The sequence below is a fragment of the Oncorhynchus kisutch genome, linkage group LG20, assembly GCF_002021735.2.
Source record: "Oncorhynchus kisutch isolate 150728-3 linkage group LG20, Okis_V2, whole genome shotgun sequence".
Taxonomy (NCBI): Eukaryota; Metazoa; Chordata; class Actinopteri; order Salmoniformes; family Salmonidae; genus Oncorhynchus; species Oncorhynchus kisutch.
Window position 1 is genome coordinate 45,717,941 of NC_034193.2, and position 20,204 is coordinate 45,738,144.

The 20,204-nt window shown below is 43.0% G+C and overlaps 1 protein-coding gene across 1 annotated transcript in view; it reads left to right on the forward strand.

Moving 5' to 3' along the window:
* Window positions 1–670: 670 nt before the first annotated feature.
* Window positions 671–20,204, forward strand: part of LOC109865808 (bMERB domain-containing protein 1) — a 36,072-nt gene continuing 16,538 nt past the window's right edge. Inside the window, exons 1-2 of the mRNA XM_020454253.2 lie at window positions 671–903; window positions 11,956–12,076. Coding sequence (XP_020309842.1) covers window positions 819–903; window positions 11,956–12,076 — 206 coding nt within the window. The 5' untranslated portion in view covers window positions 671–818. The remainder of the gene's footprint in view (window positions 904–11,955; window positions 12,077–20,204) is intronic.

Consider the following 20,204-nt stretch of genomic DNA (forward strand, 5'->3'; position numbering starts at 1 on the left):
GACAAGGTTTCCCTGGTACTGTTCTACTGCACATTTTTAGCATTTATGGCACATATATATATATATACTGATATTAGCATTTTTCCACATCATATTCAAATCATCTAGAAGGGACTTTGTTGAGCTTCACAATACATTTGAGATACTTTTAGATTATTTGGACTGTACCATGACTTGCATGGGATTTGTGCCACAAATGTTAAAAACAAAGCAAGACAACTCGTAAACTCCGAACCTCAGAGTTCAAATTTGTGTACGTTTTTTGTGTAGAGCTTCCTATTGGTTGATTTGAATACTTTCCAAGTGGGAAACTATGACCTCATTTTTCTACGAATTTCCAAGTTGGACATTTCAGAGTTTCCTATTTATGCGTTTTCTTGAACGCAGCGTTGCAGTGTAAGGAAACCAACGTGTAATTTTGTCATTTGGGTGAACTATCCCTTTAAGTACAGTGATATTGAATGAGAGGGATACTGTGGGGATACCATGTATGTAGTACCACCGATTAACGTAAGGTGGCGCCATAGTCTAATATAAAAGTATATCTCCGAGTTTACCGTTGGCATTGAAAACATCATCAGCCTTGGCTTGAACACCGCAAACTCAAATAACGGCAAGAGCGTGACAACACCAGCACGTTGTGGAAGCGTTTTTACACAATTCTCTGCCATGCAGCTTGGTACTTAATGAAAGGCTGTGCGCATAGACTGCTCCAGTTGCCTTTTCTTGTTAGTTTTCCTTCGGTTCCCAAGACACAGCATTGTACTTGTTTGACAGCGCATCCTTGACCAGTTTGGAATCGAACCCAGGGTTGAGAGATGGAAAAGGAAAATAAACACGGATCCTCACATCAGTACGGCTCTCTGGAATGCACTAAATGGAATACAGACAATTCCAAAACAGGTAAATACATGGAACTGTTTGTGTGTGCATAATTGACTTGAAAAGTGAAGACAATAGTATTTATTACAGGGGAAATGCTTGCAGTTGCATGCAGACGTTGATGTTTGTTTCATAATGCACGTCTACAGGTGGCAGTCAACAGCTGTAACTAGAGGGCTTATTTTAGTTCATTAGGATCCCGTCAACTACTGCACATGCAGCAGCTAACTCTTCCTGTGGTCCACACAAAACGTACAAATACATGACAAAGTACAGAACAGTTATAGACAAGGACATGACATTCAAAATAAAAAAGAATATAAGAGTTCTATATTGGAAAGACACCAAGAAAAAATACAAATTATATTGACACACTATTCATATACATATACAGTACAGTTACATTTGATCTTTAGAAAGAGGAGAGGTGCTGTGATAGAATATGTTTAAAAAAAATCCGTTTTTAATAGTTAAACTTGCTTTTGCCTGAGTATTCCATGATGACATGGCTCTAAACAGACACTGCCTTCGGAAAGTATTCAGACCCCTTGACTAGTTCCTCATTTTGTTAAGTTACAGCTTTATTCTAAAATTGATTAAATTGTTTTTTTTTCCCATCATCAATCTACACAAAATAACCCATAATGACAAAGCAAAAACTGTTTTTTAGAAATGATTGCTAATAAAAAATAAATACAAATTAAATATCAAATTCACATAAGTATTCAGAACCTTTACTCAGTACTTTGCTGAAGAACCTTTGGCAGCGATTACAGCCTTGAGTCTTCTTGGGTATGACACTACAAGCTTGGCACACCTGTATTTGGGGAGTCTCTCCCATTCTTCTCTGCAGATCCTCTCAAGCTCTGTCGGGTTGGATGGGGAGCGTTGCTGCATAGCTATTTTCAGGTCTCTCCAGAGATGTTCGATCGGGTTCAAATCCGGGCTCTGGCTGGACCACTCAAGGACATTCAGAGACTTGTCCCGAAGCCAGTCCTGCATTGTCTTGGCTGTGTGCTTAGGGTCGTTGTCCTGTTAGATGGTGAACCTTTGCCCCAGTCTGAGGTCCTGAGCACTCGGAAGCAGGTTTTCATCAAGTATCTTTCTGTACTTTGCTCCATTCATCTTTGCCTCGATCCTAACTAGTCTCACAGTCCCTATCGCTGAAAAACATCCCCACAGCATGATGCTGCCACCACCATGCTTCACCGTAGGGATGGTGCCAGGTTTCCTCCAGACGTGACGCTTGGCATTCAGGCCAAAGATTTCAATCTTGGTTTCATCAGACCAGAGAATCTTGTTTCTCATGGTCTGAGAGTCTTTAGGTGCCTTTTGGCAAACTGCAAGCAGGCTGTCATGTGCCTTTTACTGAGGAGTGGCTTCCATCTGGCCACTCTACCATAAATAACCGATTGGTGGAGTGCTGCAGAGATGGTTGTCCTTCTGGCAGTTTCTCCCATCTCCACAGAGAAACTCTAGAGGGCCCTTCTCCCCTGATTGCTCAGTTTGGCTGGGCGGCCAGCTCTAGGAAGAGTCTTGGTGGTTCCAAACTTCTTCCATTTAAGAATGATGGAGGCTGCTGTGTTCTTAGGGACCTTCAATGCTCCATAATTTTTTTGGTACCCTTCCCCAGATCTGTGTCTCGACACAATCCTGTCTAAATCAAATCAAATTTTATTTGTCACATACACATGGTTAGCAGATGTTAATGCGAGTGTAGCGAAATGCTTGTGCTTCTAGTTCTGACAATGCAGTAATAACCAACAAGTAATCTAACTAACAATTCCAAAACTACTGTCTTATACACAGTGTAAGGGGATAAAGAATATGTACATAAGGATATATGAATGAGTGATGGTACAGAGCAGCATAGGCAAGATACAGTAGACGGACAATTCTTTCGACCTCATGGCTTGGTTTTTGCTCTGACAACTGTGGGACCTTATGTAGACAGGTGTGTGCCTTTCCAAATCATGTCCAATCAATTGAATTTACCACAGGTGGACTCCAATCAAGTTGTAGAAACATCTCAACGATGATCAATGGAAACAGGATGCACCTGAGCTCAATTTCGAGTCTCATAGCAAAGGGTCTGAATACTTATGTAAATAAGGTTTTTCTGTTTTTTATTTTTATTATAATCCCAAAACCTGTTTTCACTTTGTCATTATGGGGTATTGTGTGTAGATTTCTTTTATTGTTTTTATTTAATCAAATTTAGAATAAGGCTGTAAGGTAACAAAATGTGGACAAAGTCAAGGGGTCTGAATACTTTCCGAAGGCACTGTAACTGAGTGACGCATTACATCTGTTTTTAGTTTGGGTACAGTGAAGAAACCCATAGTGGTGTGTCTGGTGCGGTATGTACAGTGTATGTCTGTTTGAAGTGTATTCAAATTGATTATTCAAATGTTTAGGCATTTTCAACACACAAATGTTTCTTAAAAAGACTACAAGAGAAGTTGTCAATTTCTCCTAAACCCTCAAACATGAAATACTATTATGCATGTTGTTGACGTTAGTTCTTTGTGTCCAGTTAAGGACAAGGTGTGCTGCTTTATTTTGAGCCTGCTGCAGCTTTAATAGGTCTTTCTTTGCTCCACCTGACCATATTACCAGACAGTAATCAAGATCCGCGCCTGAAGTAGTACAGTTTTGTCAAAAACGCAGAACATCTTTTTATAACAGACATACCTCTCCCCATCTTTACAACAGCTGTGTCAATATGACTTGACCATGAGTTCAGCTTCTTCCACTTGTTCAATGGTCACACCCTTAATGCACAACTCCATTTGAGGTTTAGGTCTAGGAGAACGCTTTGAACCAAATGCAATACTTTTGGTTTTAGATGTATTTAAGGCCAGTTTATTGTTAATGACCCATTCTGACACTGACTGTAGCTTCTTGTAAGACAAGTGGCAAATCGTTTTTAAAAATTGAGAAGAGTAATGGCCCAAGGCAACTGCCCTGAGGGATACCACACTGTACATATCTGACGTTAGAGAAGCTTCCATTGAAGGACACTCGCTGGGTTCTATTGAATAAGTAACTCTCCAACCATGTGATGGCAGGTGATGTAAAGCCATAAGTGAGTTTTTTCAATAACGTGTGTGTCCATTTTAGAATAATGTGTACAGTCACAGGGTGTACGCCATTATAGTCAGTAAATTGCACCACAAATGATAGATGATGGCCTGCTGATGAGACTTAACAGGACATTGAGAATGGAAGAGAACACTGTGAGTGTCAGTTTTGCAAGGCGTCGGACACACTGTTCCCACACTATTGATATCATTACATCAACAATTCTCTCAGTCATTCTCCTTTTGCTTTCATGTTTCAACAACAAAAGGAATAGGAAATTGTTTGTTTGTTGAGAATAATTTATATATATTTTTGTAACTAAACACTTTATTGTTTTAGTCATTATCTTCTATTTCTCTTCAATCAAAATACCTGTAGGCTATTACTGCACTTCCTCAAAATGAGGGATCTGAATCTCTCTCTCTCTCTCTCTCTCTCTCTCTCTCTCTCTCTCTCTCTCTCTCTCTCTCTCTCTCTCTCTCTCTCTCTCTCTCTCTCTCTCTCTCTCTCTCTCTCTCTCTCTCTCTCTCTCTCTCTCTCTCTCTCTCTCTCTCTCTCTCTCTCTCTCTCTCTCTCTCTCTCTCTCTCTCTCTCTCTCTCTCTCATTGTTCTATGCTACATTACATATGCTATGTGGATGATGAATGCTAACGTGTAATGGTTGGCTAACAGTAGTGTCCTCCAATTGGCAGTGACAGTGTGCTAGACATTCTCTTAGGGAGGGTGAGAGACATGGACTTAGAGCAAGCCGCAGTCAAACTTTTAAAGTTAGTTCTGCAGAGCAAGGTTTGAGTTTGGAACACAGAAGTTGTCTCAACATGGGAAGCTCTGCAGAGGAATTGGATGACTGTTCTTCCAGTGTCTCTATTATGAATTTCTCTCTCTACACACACTCACACACATTATTACACACACACTATTACACACACATACACACACTATTACACACACACTTCTGCTATGCACTCTCACAGTGACCCTAGCTCTAGCTCCAGGGATGACCCCCCTCCAGCCCTACTCCGATCTCTTTCCCTTAGTGCAGGGGTGTGAACATGCCGCCTAGTTCCACCAGACCCGACCAACCTCTCAGCCCCAGACGTGATGATGGCTGTCAAGGTAATGGGTGCCGGAGGCTGGGTACACAGTGAACCTCTCACTGATGGCTTTTGGGAAACCTGTTGTGGCATTTTGAAATCCCAACGTGCCACTGGTGTTGTCCTTAACAGTGAGGAAGTGTAGGTCAGAGGAGGGATGGGAATAGACACTAAAGACAATAGAGTTATAGAGAGGTTTGAACTTCAGGAGATGTTGGGAGTGTTGTCAGGTTTACTTCAATGGAGTTCGAAACATTGGCAAGTTTTTACGATCCAGAGTCCACTAATCAGTCTTTATGATGAGACCACCCCTCCCTCCGGAGTGAAAGTGCCATGGCTGTCTTGACGTAAGCGCTCTCATAGCTGGTCACACCAGGAAGTGTGTCATACTGTAGTAACACAGCTGAGCGTCTCTCTGAAGATTCATATAGCTAAGTATGCGTCCTTTGTGCCTGGCTGAGAAAGCTGACTGCTTTGGCTCTTTGGGAGTCTCAGGCTTGTACACAATACAATGCTGACAGATGCCAAAGGGATAAGAGTGAATATACACTGCCGATAGTCATGAAGTCTCTTTTCTCTCTCAGTACAAGCCAAAGGTCACAGAGCCTAGTCAGCAGTGGTGTGTATTCATGGATGCCAAGGGAAGCCAGACTCCCCCCCCCCCCCCCCCCCCCCCCCCCCCGAAAATGAACAGAAAAAACATACCATAATTTATCTTTAGTCTCTCTGTGTTTCATCATTTTCCTTCAATTGGCAAAAGGCTGAATGTAACTCACAGGAGAAAGCATCTGAGTGAGCAAAACAGTGCTGTCTCTCTGTGTGTAGGCCATCTATCTGATGCTGTCTGGTCCAAATGAGTAGGACATTGTGGCCACCCGTAGCATTGAATGCAAAGTAAGCCAGCGAGCATCTGGTCTCCCAATCAGTGTTGAGCTAAACTGAGCGAGCTCAACTGTGAATGGTTCCGGCGCACCAAAAAAAAGTATGCTCTCAAATCCCATTGAGAGCATACGTCATTGATAGAAAAACTTGAATTGCTGCATCTCGTTGTCTTGTTGTCCTCCTTTGGCTAGCTAGCCAGCTAGCTGAAATGGTCCCTTTCCTAAATTAGCCATGGATAGAGATAGGGATTTGTACTTGTGCTTTTACTTTTTTCTCCGTACTGGTCAATGATTATAATGGCAATTCTTTAAAAAAATATATTTTAAATTTTAACCCCTTTTCTCCCCAATTTCGTGGTATCCAATTGTTCGTAGTTACTATCTTGTCTCATCGCTACTACTCCCGTACGGGCTCGGGAGAGACAAAGGTCGAAAGCCATGCGTCCTCCAAAACACAGCCCAACCAAGCCGCACTGCTTCTTAACACAACGCTCATCCAACCCGTCTTACTTTTTGGGGGGTATTTTTCTTAAAACTGCATTGTTGGTTAAGGTCTTGTAAGCAAGCATTTCACTATAAGGTCTACACCTGTTGTATTCGGTGCATGTGTCATGCATAGGTGTAATAGGTGGCAGGGAAGTCAGGCGCAGGAGAGTCAAATGGAGTGAAAAATTGAGTCTTTTAATAAAGTCCACGGAGTATGCTCCATAACACTAAATGTACATAAACAAACAAACATGGGTACGAGGACCCGACGCGCACCTATACAACAATCACACTACACTGACAATAAAACAATCTCTGACAAAGACATGAGGGGAAACAGAGGGTTAAATACACAACAGGTAATGAATGGGATTGAAAACAGGTGTGTGGGAAGACAAGACAAAACCAATGGAAAATGAAAAAAGGATCAATGATGGCTAGAAGACCGGTGACGTCAAACGCCGAGCACCTCCCGAACAAGGAGAGGCAATGACTTCGGCAGATGTCGTGACAGCATGTGACTAATAACATTTGATTTGATACAAGTTAAATATGTAGCTAGATGTAGAAGGATAATGTTAACTAGCCAAAGTTTGCCATGAATGGAAGTTAGGCTAGCGAGCAAGCATTTTAGCCAAGTAGCCTAGGACAACAAAAATGAAAATAATGTACTGTATGACAGAGTGATAGAATGTTTCGTCAACATCAAAGAGAGGAGGATGGCATTGGCTTTTCTCTACAAGTAGGGTGAGTCAACATGTTTCTCTACTTACCCAAACATGCACACACACACACACAAATCAGAACCATGGACAGCCACATCATATTTAGCTTACATTGATTGGACTAAATAGTTTTTGGTATCGTTGAGTTGTCACTGTATTAGACTCAGCAGAGGTGATTTGATGATGTTGAAATGTTGAAGTTGAAATGGTGCCGGAATAGTGGAGGCAGCTCCTGTTTTCTTTGTGACTTGCGGTGACTCTCCGTGGTGCTACATCAATAGTTGTTTAGTGGACCGAAAAATGTCAGAAACATTAACTAGCTTACATGTAACTGTCTGTTACTGTACATGCTATATAGGTTGTATTATAACTTTTTTTGTGGATGAGTCGACAGTGGCTTGGCTTCCCCAGTGATTTTACCCACGCATGTTACACAGAGTGGAACAGGGGAACCCAAGAACAGACTCAGATGAGGAGACTGGGATGAAGTAACCAAGGTATTTATTGAAACACAGGGGGAAGATGGAGTGCAGGTCAGGGGAAGCTCGGGCGGGTTGCAGGAAACCAGGTGCTGAGGCTGAGGCTGGAGTGAAAGGGGTCGGGACAGGGTAAGCAGGTCCGGAGGGGAATCCAGGACAGAGTAGCAGGATGACGAGATGTGGGACTGGAGACAGGGACCAGAGTCAGAGCGGGTGGAAATGTAGCGGAGAGGAAACCAGCATCAGGCCAGGAAAACTGGCACAACAGGATAACATGATCTAACAGTACCAAACAGCTAGAAGCGTAGACTGACTGATTAGAGATTATGATCTGGCAGCGTGGAAGTGGCAGGCCGAGTATTTGTAGAGGTCTTGATTATGGAACAGGTTGCAGCTGGTGGGGATCTGCTCTGACTCCAGCACACCTGTCTCCACCCACACAATCACACAGAGGGAGGGAGAGAGTACTGGGGGAGTGGCGGCAGGTCAAGGAGACACAGGATGAGCAGTAGAGGGCGTGGCAGGAGCAGATGTAACAACGCACCACTGGTGCTAGTTAGAATACACCTCTTCTCTTCCTTTCAGCTCCCTCAAAGGATGTTATATCTGATTCTGCACATCAAGCCCAGTCTAGCCTTCCATCCCTGGGGCTAGCCTATGTGTGAGGAGGAGAAAAGGATATCTCTCTCTCGCTCTCCCCCACCCTTCTCTCTCTGCTTTATTTTCAATTGACTTTCAGACAAAACACACATCTTGTATGTATTTGCCATGGTAAAGAGTATAAAAGTAGACAGTCTCCTTCTTCCTCCTGAGGGATGAGACTATCAGATTCTCTGTTCAGTCAGTGGTGGTGGTGTGAGGTTTCTCAATCCCCAGCCCAGCTGGTGTCTCAGTTAGTCGGGCTCAACACAGAGCAGCTCAACAGCGGGGGAGAGTTAGTTAGCAGAGCCGCTAGGGAACCAAGACACCAGCAGACGAGACTCAGAAGAGACTCGGAGGAAGAGAAGGCAGACTGACCGAACTGTTGAACCTCTGACTTCCTTTAGCTCAGCAGGCTAACACAGTCTTTTGGCACACAGGACACTCATCAGCATACCTCAATACGCCTTCAACAAGGAATTACTGGTCTTTCTGACAGGACTAGGATCAGTAAATAAAGTTAAATCCATGTATAATCAGTTTTTTTCTGTGACCTGAAGGTGTAAATCTGCGAAAGAAATAAGCAGTTGTGGAGAATGGATGCAGTTGAACGTTTGATCAAGAAATACTGATCTAGGATGAGATGGTAAATAAATGTATAATTCTCTTGTGTGCGACAAGTAGGCATAAATCTGTGAAAGCAATAGGGAGTTGGGGCGGTGGACGCAGTGGAATGTTTGATGTCATGGCAGAGTGTTTAGCTCGATTGAAATTCTGCACCGGGTCTGAAGCTGAAACGTTTTGAACTGGCTCCATCTCACACTAGTTATTGGGACTGAGGGAAAACAAAGCTTGATGTTAACAGCTTGGGGCAGACAGATAAATGAGTGAGATATAGTGGCTGAGATGTGACGAAGCTTATAAAGGTTATCTATGATCACATGATGTAACAGCAGGTTAGATGGAATAGAGGTAAAGGATGGTAAACTACCAGTAGCAATTACACTCTGGTTACCAAAGTAGTATAAAGCCAAGTAAATGTTATTAAGCAACTTAAAGAAATGGCCTGGCAAGGTGTGCCCTGCATAAATTCAAGAAATGCACATTGACATAGACATTAGTATTTATTATAATGTCATTCTGTTAGGTATTTCCTTGTGCTGATGTCTGGCCGCCGTTGTAAAACCCCATAAGAAGCTGTTCATACTTAGACTTATTTTGGTGATTTATATTCCGCTCAGAGGGGGTGAGGGAGAGAGGACACTCATAGGCAGACTCACTCGCGCGCAAACCTTCTCTTTCTCTCGCTCAGTGTCTCTCTCATTTACTCACTAACTCACTCACTGTGTGAGCCAGTCTGCACCAGAGCACTCGGACAGTCAACTCTTTTCTCAAATGGTTCCCCAGAGTCTCCATGGGTTCAGACCATCAACAGTAATTACAAGGAACACAGTTCTTCTACCTCTGCTTCTCACACGCTGGGAAATTGGTAAAAAGTCTTTTTACTCAAAGACTGAAAAGTGTTTACCTTCAACGTTTCTCATAACAATGACTGAGGAAGAAGCCTCCAACTTGCTGCCAAAGCGTGGATTTTGTGACTTAATTAATTGTTTTCATCAGAGATAAAGTGCTAGGCACCGGCTAGATTTATTTTTTTAAGAAGCATATCTCTCTGTTTTTCAGTTTTTGCTGTGTACAGTTGAAGTCGGAAGTTTACATACACTTAGGTTGGAATCATTAAAACTCATTTTTCAACCACTCCACACATTTCTTGTTAACAAACTATAGTTTTGGCAAGTCGGTTAGGACACTTTGTGCATGACACAAGTCATTTTTACAACAATTGTTTACAGACAGATTATCATCACAATTCCAGTGGGTCAGAAGTTTATACACTAAGTTGACTGTGCCTTTAAATAGCTTGGAAAATTCCAGAACATTATGTCATGGCTTTAGAAGCTTCTGATAGGCTAATTGACATAATTTGAGTCAATTAGAGGTGTACCTATGGATGTATTTCAAGGCCTACCTTCAAACTCAGTGCCTCTTTGCTTGACATCATGGGAAAATCAAAAGAAATCAGCCAAGACCTCAGAAAAAAAAAGTAGACCTCCACAGGTCTGGTTCATCCTTGGGAGCCATTTCCAAACGCCTGAAGGTACCATGTTTATCTGTACAAACAATAGTACGCAAGTATACACACCATAGGACCAAGCAGCCATCAAACCGCTCAGGAAGGAGATGCGTTCTGGCTCCTAGAGATGAACATACTTTGGTGCGAAAAGTGCAAATCAATCCCAGAACAACAGTAAATTTCCTTGTGAAGATGCTGGAGGAAACAGGTACAAAAGTATCTATATCCACAGTAAAATGAGTCCTATATCGACATAACCTGAAAGGCTGCTCAGCAAGGAAGAAGCCACATCTACAAAACCGCCATTAAAAAGCCAGACTACAGTTTGCGACTGCACATGGGGACAAAGATCGTACTTGTTGGAGAAATGTCCTCTGGTCTGATGAAACAAAAATAGAACTGTTTGGCCATAATGACCATTGTAATGTTTGGAGGAAAAAGGGGGAGGCTTGCAAGCCGAAGAACACTATCTCAACTGTGAAGCATGGGGGTGGCAGCATCATGTTGTGGGGGTGCTTTGCTGCAGGAGGGACTGGTGCACTTCACAAAATAGATGGCATTATGAGGTAGGAAAATTATGTGGATATATTGAAGCAACATCTCAAGACATCAGTCAGGAAGTTAAAGCTTGGTCGCAAATGAGTCTTCCAAATGGACAATGACCCCAAGCACACTTCCAAAGTTGTGGAAAAATGGCTTAAGGACAACAAAGTCAAGGTATTGGAGTTGATCTCAATCCTATATAAAATGTGTGGGCAGAACTGAAAAAGCGTGTGCAAGCAAGGAGGCCTACAAACCTGACTCAGTTACACCAGCTCTGTCAGGAGAAATGGGCTAAAATTCACCCAACTTATTGTGGGAAGCTTGTGGAAGGCTACCTGAAACGTTTGATCCAAGTTAAACGATTTGAAGGCAATGCTACCAAATACTATTTGAGTGTATGTAAACTTCTGACCCACTGGGAATGTGATGAAATAAATCAAATCTGAAATAATCATTCTCTCTACTATTATTCTGACATTTCACATTCTTAAAAAAACAGTGGTGAGCCTAACTGACCTAAGACAGGGATTTTTTACTAGGATTAAATGTCAGGAATTGTGAAAAACTGAGTTTAAATGTATTTGGCTAAGGTGTATTCAAACTTCCGACTTCAACTGTATGTATTTGATTAATCCTGGAACAAACACTAATTTAATTCCTTAGCCTGCATTGAACCAGACAAAATCAATGTTTTGCTTGGCAGCATACAAAGAAGATGATCTTGTCCCAAGCTACCTTATCCATGATGCTACAGTAGGACATGTGTGATACAGCCATATTTATGCATAGGCGAGCTTTATCTTGTCACAATGTTATTTTGCTGTGCCAATCCAACTGTGTGTGTGTGTGTGTGCATGTGCGACTGTGTGTGTGTGTGTGTGTGCATGTTTGCGCGTGAGCACACGTTTGCCTACCTATTCTACCATATCCATATCATTCCAAAAAGTAGAACTGGAAAGGAGTTTAATAGAAAAAACAGAATGTTTGTCTGTCTTTCTCTCTGATCAGAAGAGGACATCGTCTCCATGGCAGACTCCACCATCACCATAGATGACATCGAGGGAGAGCTGTTCAAGATTGACAGGATTCGAGATGTGCTGGTCAGAAGAGAGTCAGAACTCAGATACATGTGAGTATGTTGTATGTCTGTTATCTCTAATCTGGATATCTCTAATCTAGATATCGCTACTGTGTTGTCATGTATTATTCTGAATAGCAGGGTGGTGTGCTTGTGTGTGTGTGTGTAACAATACAGTTCAAGTGTGGTGAATCCTGTTCAATCTAGTGGTGGTTTTCTAAAGCTTGGGATGCCACACAGGAGGGAGAGTGGAAAGAGAGGAAGGAATGAAGGAGGGGGAGAGAGAGGTAGGGCTGTTATGGTGACTTTAGTACCGCCACAACGGCGGTCACGAGTCATGAAGGCCATCATATTCCATGTGACCGGTTAGTCACGGTAATTAGGCTTCTCCGAGCTCTGATGCTGCTGATGGTCATTAGTAGCCTATCAACCTTCTAACTGCCTGGTACTCAGCCCTCTATTGTCCCTCGAATCACTCTGACATCAACGCAAATGTAACCAAAAATCGAATCAATCTAATCATGAGAGCCCATGAGCTCATTTACCACCACATTTTTATAGGCTATGCAATTGTATGAGAAAATAGAGTGATGGCCTCAGCTTTCTATAGACTAGGCCTACTATATTTATTTCTCAACTTTCCTAGTATTAAGCACATTGTTTATCTTTACAACAGGAGTATAGGCTGCCTGGCTGGAAATGAACCACAGGAAAAGCATCCTCCATTCACTCTTTAAGTGCACAGACATGTATTTTTTCCCCACTGCCCCTGTTTCGAGACAGGTGCATGATAATGGTCCATTCTAAATCAAAACAAATGTCATACATATATCATTTACTATATGTAAAGACAAGATTAAATCCAGAATAGTCTGATGGGTGACAATATTAGCCTATCACTTGTGAATGATGCCCAGCAAAAGAAACAGAATAGTTGCATGTGCGCACACGCTCAAATCGTTTGTATTCTTCATACTATAAAATAATATAAAATATAATGCCACGGAATTCTAAGCAAATCTTGTCTGCTAAATTAACTAGTTTAGCCTACAGCCATTTGGCATAGCCACATCAGGACATAACATAAGGACAACTCAGAGTATGCTATTCTGTTCTTCTGAACTAGACTACATTATCTTCATATCATGCTTCTTTAGACCTGTCTAAAATAAATAATGGATTTATTGTGAAGGTGTAGGCTATATTACATGTATTTATTTTACTTAAAAAAAATATAGGTATTCCAAAGGTCTGCATCAGTGGCTTGTAGGCTATGTGTGGAAGCCAGAAGATGATAAATGTTTATGTTAATTAATGGTCAATTACAGTGAGACCGACAGTTATTTGCTTGACAATCACTGGCTGATGAAATTTCATGACCGCTACAGCCCTAGAGAGAGGGAAGCCTTTTCGCTGGAAGTGTGGGAAGAAATAGTCAAGAAGGAGGACACTGAAGAAGAAGGAATAGGGAGGTTGCTGGGGGTCTGTGCAGGGACCTTTGTGTGTGGGTGGGAGGAAGATAAAATACCCAAAAAACTATTGTATCTGGATTCCCATTAGCTGTTGCAAAAGCAGCAGCTACTCTTCTAGGGGTCCACACGAAACATGAAACATGACATAATACAGAACATTAATAGACAAGAATAGCTCAAGGACAGAACTACATAAATGTAAAATGGTACACATTGTCTACAAATCAACACATACACACAAAATGTCTAGGTCAAATAGGGGAGAGGCATGACGCGAGGCGTTGCTTTGTCTGTTTTTTGAAACCAGGTTTTCTGTTCATTTGAGCAATGTGAGATGGAAGGGATTGGCTCTACATAATACTGCACGCTTTCAAATCAAATCAAATCCAATTTTATTTGTCACATACACATGGTTAGCAGATGTTAATGCGAGCCTAGCGAAATGCTTGTGCTTCTAGTTCCGACAATGCAGTAATAACCAACAAGTAATCTAGCTAACAATTCCAAAACTACTACCTTATAGACACAAGTGTAAGGGGATAAAGAATATGTACATAAAGATATATGAATGAGTGATCGTACAGAGCGGCATAGGCAAGACTTTGTGGCCGTCCTGCAAAGATGACTGCAAGAGCACAGTGCAGAATACTCAATGAGGTTAAGAAGAATCCTTGAGTGTCAGCTAAAGACTTACAGAAATCACTGGAACATGCTAACATCTCTGTTGACGAGTCTACGATACGTAAAACACTAAACAAGAATGGTGTTCATGGGAGGATACCACAGAAGAAGCCACAGCTGTCCAAAAAGTCATGACTTGATCAAAGCAAGTTTATAGAAAACCCATTCATAACAAAGAATAGAAGCAAAGTTGCTTCAACGATTTACTTATAATAGAATAGAAGGGAGTATAATCTGTTTAAATAGAACAGTGGGGTTCCTCTCAGGTCATACATCATCTGTATTCTACACCTTGCCCACCGCAGGTCCCTATTCATCCAGTCTGACAGGTAGATGAGGTGAGGCTCTCAGTTAGCTGACAGTGATGGATGTCTAGGCTCAGCTACCCAACTGTAATGCTGTGAAACTGGGTTACTAGAGGGCTACAGTTGTCCTACAGACAGGGGGAACCATAAGAACAGTACCCTGCCATTCTCTTTGTCTTAGATAAAGAATAGAGGTGCATGGGTTCAAACTATAAACTGTACAAGTCAAGATTCAGCTTCATCTAGGCAACCTGTAAACCGACAATGAACTGTTTACTGCATGTAATATAACAATAAATAATATATGCCGTTTAGCAGATGCTTTTATCCAAAGCAACTTACAACAGTGAGTGAGTGCATAAACCTTAGGGCATTGTCCCTCTCAGCTGGAGTGAAAAACAACTTTCCCTATAATCTTCCCTATTGATAATGCTACTAAACTGACCTTCTCCCTCAGTAGCTGGTGATGTCACGAGGCTGGGACCTCGGAAATGTCTGACTTCAGACTTCAGTGGTTCAAGACAACCAGGAATTTTGAAAAAACGAGATCCGACTTGGATCCAACTTTCCGACCTGAAGATCACGGACGCCATGATTTGAGCTCGTTTTTTTTTCATCTTTCCCAGTTGTCTTAAAAGCACCGTTACTCAGTAGCTAGTGCTGTCCATTCATAATGACGTCACTAGGCTGACCCCTCACTCAGTAGCTAGTGCTGTCCCTTCTTAATGATGTCACCTGGCTGACCCCTCACTCAGTAGCCATGTCCACAACATTCTAATCATACCGCTGCCACTGAGCCCTGAATTAACAATGATGTAGCATACTAATGATGACACTGTAGCTGACCCCCTCACTCAGCAGTGATGTTCTGCTCTATCTACACTACAGTGTGAATAATGTTCTGCTCTACAGTACGTCACTACACTGACCTATGAGTCATCACTGATGTTCCTCAGAAGGGAAATGTGTCATGTGGCAGGAGACCAGAACTCACTATGGTCTGATGTCTCATCCTCCTAGTCATGGATGATGTACCCCTGTCTGTCTGACACCACTCTCCAGCCTCTAGAGCAGGGATGGGCAATTCCAGTCCTCGAGGGCCTGATTGGGGTCACAGTTTTGCCCCAGCCCCAGTTAACACACCTGATTCCAATAATCACCTAATTATGATCTTCAGTTTAGAATGCAGTTTGATTAATCAGCTGTGTTTGCTAGGGATGGAGAAAACATGTGACACCAATCAGGCCCACAAGGACTGGAGTTGCCCACCCCTGCTCTAGAGGAATGTTAGTATTTTGACCAGTGGTTGACCACCACTTACTGACAACGTGTGGCATATAAGGAAATGACTATGTGTCTGCGTTTATATTCAGTCTGCTTCAGCCTTTACTCAGGCTGCTTTGAGTTAACCTCCCAGGATAGGGGTCAGAGGTCAGCCTGATATATCCTCGGTGATTGGCACTTTGAGACCCATGGTTTCCATAGTGTTTGGCACGTTGAGATCCGTGTTTACCATGGTTTCACACTTCTGGGATTTCCCCCCATCCTGTGTGTTTCAGCGTTGGGATGATGTCATGATTGGCCTGTGAAGGAGTGTTAGATCAGTGATTGACAGATTGCACTGTGATCTGAAAACAAGGCTTCAGCATCAGCACTTCCATCATATATTGGGACCTAATGACTGGAACATAGTGTATAAACTAGACTGGGACAGGCAGCAAGGCTCCTACATGTTACTGTTATGGATTTATGACCCTCTGTCAATGGATAAATTGGCTGCTGGTTGAGAGCACATATATATTTGCCTGGGTCCTTATTCACAAAGCGTCTCAGAGTGCTGATCTAGGAGCTAAAACACTAAACTGATCCTAGATCTGCACTCCTACTCTGAGACACTTTGTGGATACGGGCCAGGGTCACTTTACTTCCTAATGTGTTCCTACGTAGGTTCAGGATCGTACTAAAACAACGTTGATGTGTTCACAAGGAGAGAAGTAACTGTCTAGGAGACATTTTTCTTGCAATCTACCTTTACAAGTTCTTCAGCCAATTCTTAAAATATTAGCTTCTTGTACATCTCTCTTTATTAAGACTTACTGGATGGCAGGAAGCTTGGCCCCAGTGATGTACTGGGCCGTATGCACTACTCTCGAAGGCCGAGCAGTTGCCATACCAGGCAGTGATGGAACCAGTCAGAATGCTCTCAATGGTGCAGCTGTAGAACCTTTTTGAGTCTCCTGAGGGGGAATAGGTTTTGTCATGCCCTCTTCACGACTCTTCATGTCTTAGTGTGTTTGGACCATGATAGTTTGTTGGTGATGTGGACACCAAGGAACTTGAAGCTCTCAACCTGCTCCACTACAGCCCCGTCGATGAGAATGGGGGCGTGCTCGGTCCTCCTTTTCCTGTAGGCCACAATCATCTCCTTTGTCTTGATCACGTTGAGGGAGAGATTGTTGTCCTGGCACCACACGGCCAGGTCTCTGACCTCCTCCCTATAGGCTGTCTCATCGTTGTTGGTGATCAGACCTACCACTGTTGTGTCATCGGCAAACTTGATGATGGTGTTGGAGTCGTGGCTTGCCATGCAGTCATGAGTGAAAGGGAGTACAGGAGGGGACTCAGCATGCACCCCTGAGGGGCCCCTGTGTCGAGGATCAGCATGGCGGATGTGTTGTTACCTACCCAAACTACCTAGGGGCGGCCCCATCAGGAAGTCCAGGATCCAGTTGCAGAGGGAGGTGTTTAGCCCCAGGGTCCTTAGCATAGTGATGAGCTTTGAGGGCGCTATGGTGTTGAACGCTGAGCTGTGTGGAATGCAATAGAGATTGCATCATCTGTGGATCTGTTGGGGCGGTATGCAAATTGGAGTGGGTCTAGTGTTTCTGGGATAATGGTGTTGATGTGAGCCATGACCAGCCTTTCAAAGCACTTCATGGCTACAGACGTGAGTGCTACGGGCCGGTAGTCATTTAGGCAGGTTACCTTAGTATTCTTGGGCACATGGACTATGGTGGTCTGCTTGAAACTTGTTGGCATTGCAGACTCAGTCAGGGACAGGTTGAAAATTTCAGTGAAAACACTTGCCAGTTGGTCAGCGCATGCTCGGAGTACACGTCCTGGTAATTCGCCTGGCCCTGCGGCCTTGTGGATGTTGACCTGTTTAAAGGTCTTACTCACATCAGCTACGGAGAGCATGATCACACAGTCGTCTGGAACAGCTGATGCTCTCATGCATGTTTCAGTGTTACTTGCCTCGAAGCGAGCATATAAGTAATTTAGCTCGTCTGGTAGGCTCGTGTCACTGGGCGGCTCGTGGCCCTGCCACATCGGATGAGCGTCAGAGCCGGTGTAGTAGGATTTAATCTTAGCTCTTTATTGACACTTTGCCTGCTTGATGGTTCATTGAAGGGCATAGCAGTATTTCTTATAAGCTTCCATGGTTAGAGTCCCGCTCGTTGAAAGTGGCAGCTCTACCCTTTAGCTCCGTGCGGATATTGCCTGTAATCCATGGCTTCTGGTTGGGGTATGTACGTACGGTCACTGTGGGGATGATGTCATCGATGCACTTATTGATGAGGCCAGTGACTGATGTTGCATACTCCTCAATGCCATGGGAAAAATCCCAGAACATATTCCAGTCTGCGCTAGCAAAACAGTCCTCTAGCTTACCATCTGGTTTATCTGACCACTTTCTTATTGACCGAGTCACTGTTGCTTCCTGCTTTTGTTTTTACGTGTGAGCAGGAATCAGGAGGATAGAATTATGGTCAGATTTTCCAAATGGAGGGCGAGGGAGATTTTTGTACGCGTCTCTGTGTGTGGAGTAAAGGTGGTCTTGAGGTTTTTCCCTCTGGTTGCACATTTAACATGCTGGTAGAAATTAGGTCAAAAGGATTTAAGTTTCCCTGCATTAAAGTCCCCAGCCACTAGGAGCGCCACCTCTGGATGAGAGTTTTCCTGTTTGCTTATGGCCGTATACAGATCACTGAGTGTGGTCTTAGTGCCAGCATCGGTTTGTGGTGGTAAATAGACAGCTACGAAGAATATAGATGAAATCTCTCTTGGTAAATATGCGAGCAAAACCTTGAGACTTCCTTAGATTTCGTGCACCAGCTGGTGTTTACAAATATACTTAGGAACCTCACCCCTTTTATGACCAGAGGCCGCTGTTCTATCCTGCCAAAAAAGCGTAAAACCTGCCAGCTGTATGTTATTCATGTCGTGATAACAGCCATGACTCAGTGAAACATAAGATATTACAGTTTTTAATGTCCCGTTGGTAGGATCTTATTTTCCAATGATTGCACGTTGGCCAATAGAACAGATGGCAGTGGGGGTTTACTCGCTCACCTACGAATTCCCAGAAGGCAGCCCGACCTCCACCCCCATTTTCTCCGTATTTTCTTTCTTCTCAGTCTTTTCTTCACACAAATGACAGGTTTGGGCCTGTTCCCGAGAAAGCAGTATATCCTTTGCGTCGGACTCATTAAAGGAACGAGATTTGCTGTTTGCTGTTTTGTTCGAAAGTTATTTTCAGTCATAGGAGACGGTAGCAGCAACATTATGTACAAAATAAGTTTAAAAAAATAAGTTACAAACAACTTTTGAAAAATATTGATTTTTTTTTTTTTTAAATGCAACTACGACCTGGCCAAGATAAAGCAAAGCAGTTCGACACATACAACAACACAGAGATACACATGGAATAAACAAACATACAATCAATGATACAGTAGAAAAAGTACATTTACAGTATGTGCAAATGAGTAATTACAATATAGCAATTAAACACTGGAATGGTAGATGTGCAGAAGATGAATGTGCAAGTAGAGATACTGGGGTACAAAGGAGCAAGATAAATAAATAAATAAATACAGTATGGGGATGAGGTAGTTGGATGGGATATTTACAGATGGGCTATGTACAGGTGCAGTGATCTGTGAGCTGCTCGGACAGCTGGTGCTTAAAGCTAGTGAGGGAAATATGAGTCTAGCTTCAGTGATTTTTGCAGTTCGTTCCAGTCATTGGCAGCAGAGAACTGGAAGGAAAGGCGGCCAAAGGAAGAATTGGCTTTGGGGGTGACAAGTGAGATATACCTGCTCGAGCACGTGCTACGGGTGGGTGCAGCTATGGTGACCAGTGAGCTGAGATAAGGCGGGGCTTTACCTAGCAGGGACTTGTAGATGACCTGGAGCCAGTGTGTTTGGCGACGAGTATGAAGCGAGGGCCAGCCAACGAGAGTGTACAGGTCGCAGTGGTGGGTATTATATGGGGCTTTGGTTACAAAACGGATGGCACTGTGATAGACTGCATCCAATTTGTTGAGTAGAGGCTATTTTGTAGTGTTGGAGGCTATTTTGTAAATGACATCGCCGAAATCAAGGATCGGTAGGATGGTCAGTTTTACGATGGTATGTTTGGCAGCATGAGTGAAGGATGCTTTGTTGCGAAATAGGAAGCTGATTCTAGATTTCATTTTGGATTGGAGATGCTTAATGTGAGTCTGGAAGGAGAGTTTACAGTCTAACCAGACACCTAGGTATTTTTAGTTGTCCACATATTCTAGGTCAAAACCGTCCATAGTGATGCTGGACGGCGGGCAGGTGTGGGCAGCGATCGGTTGAAGAGCATGCATTTAGTTTTACTTGCATTTAAGAGCAGTTGGAGACCACGGACCACGGAGAGTTGTATGGCATTGAAGCTCGTCTGGAGGTTAAC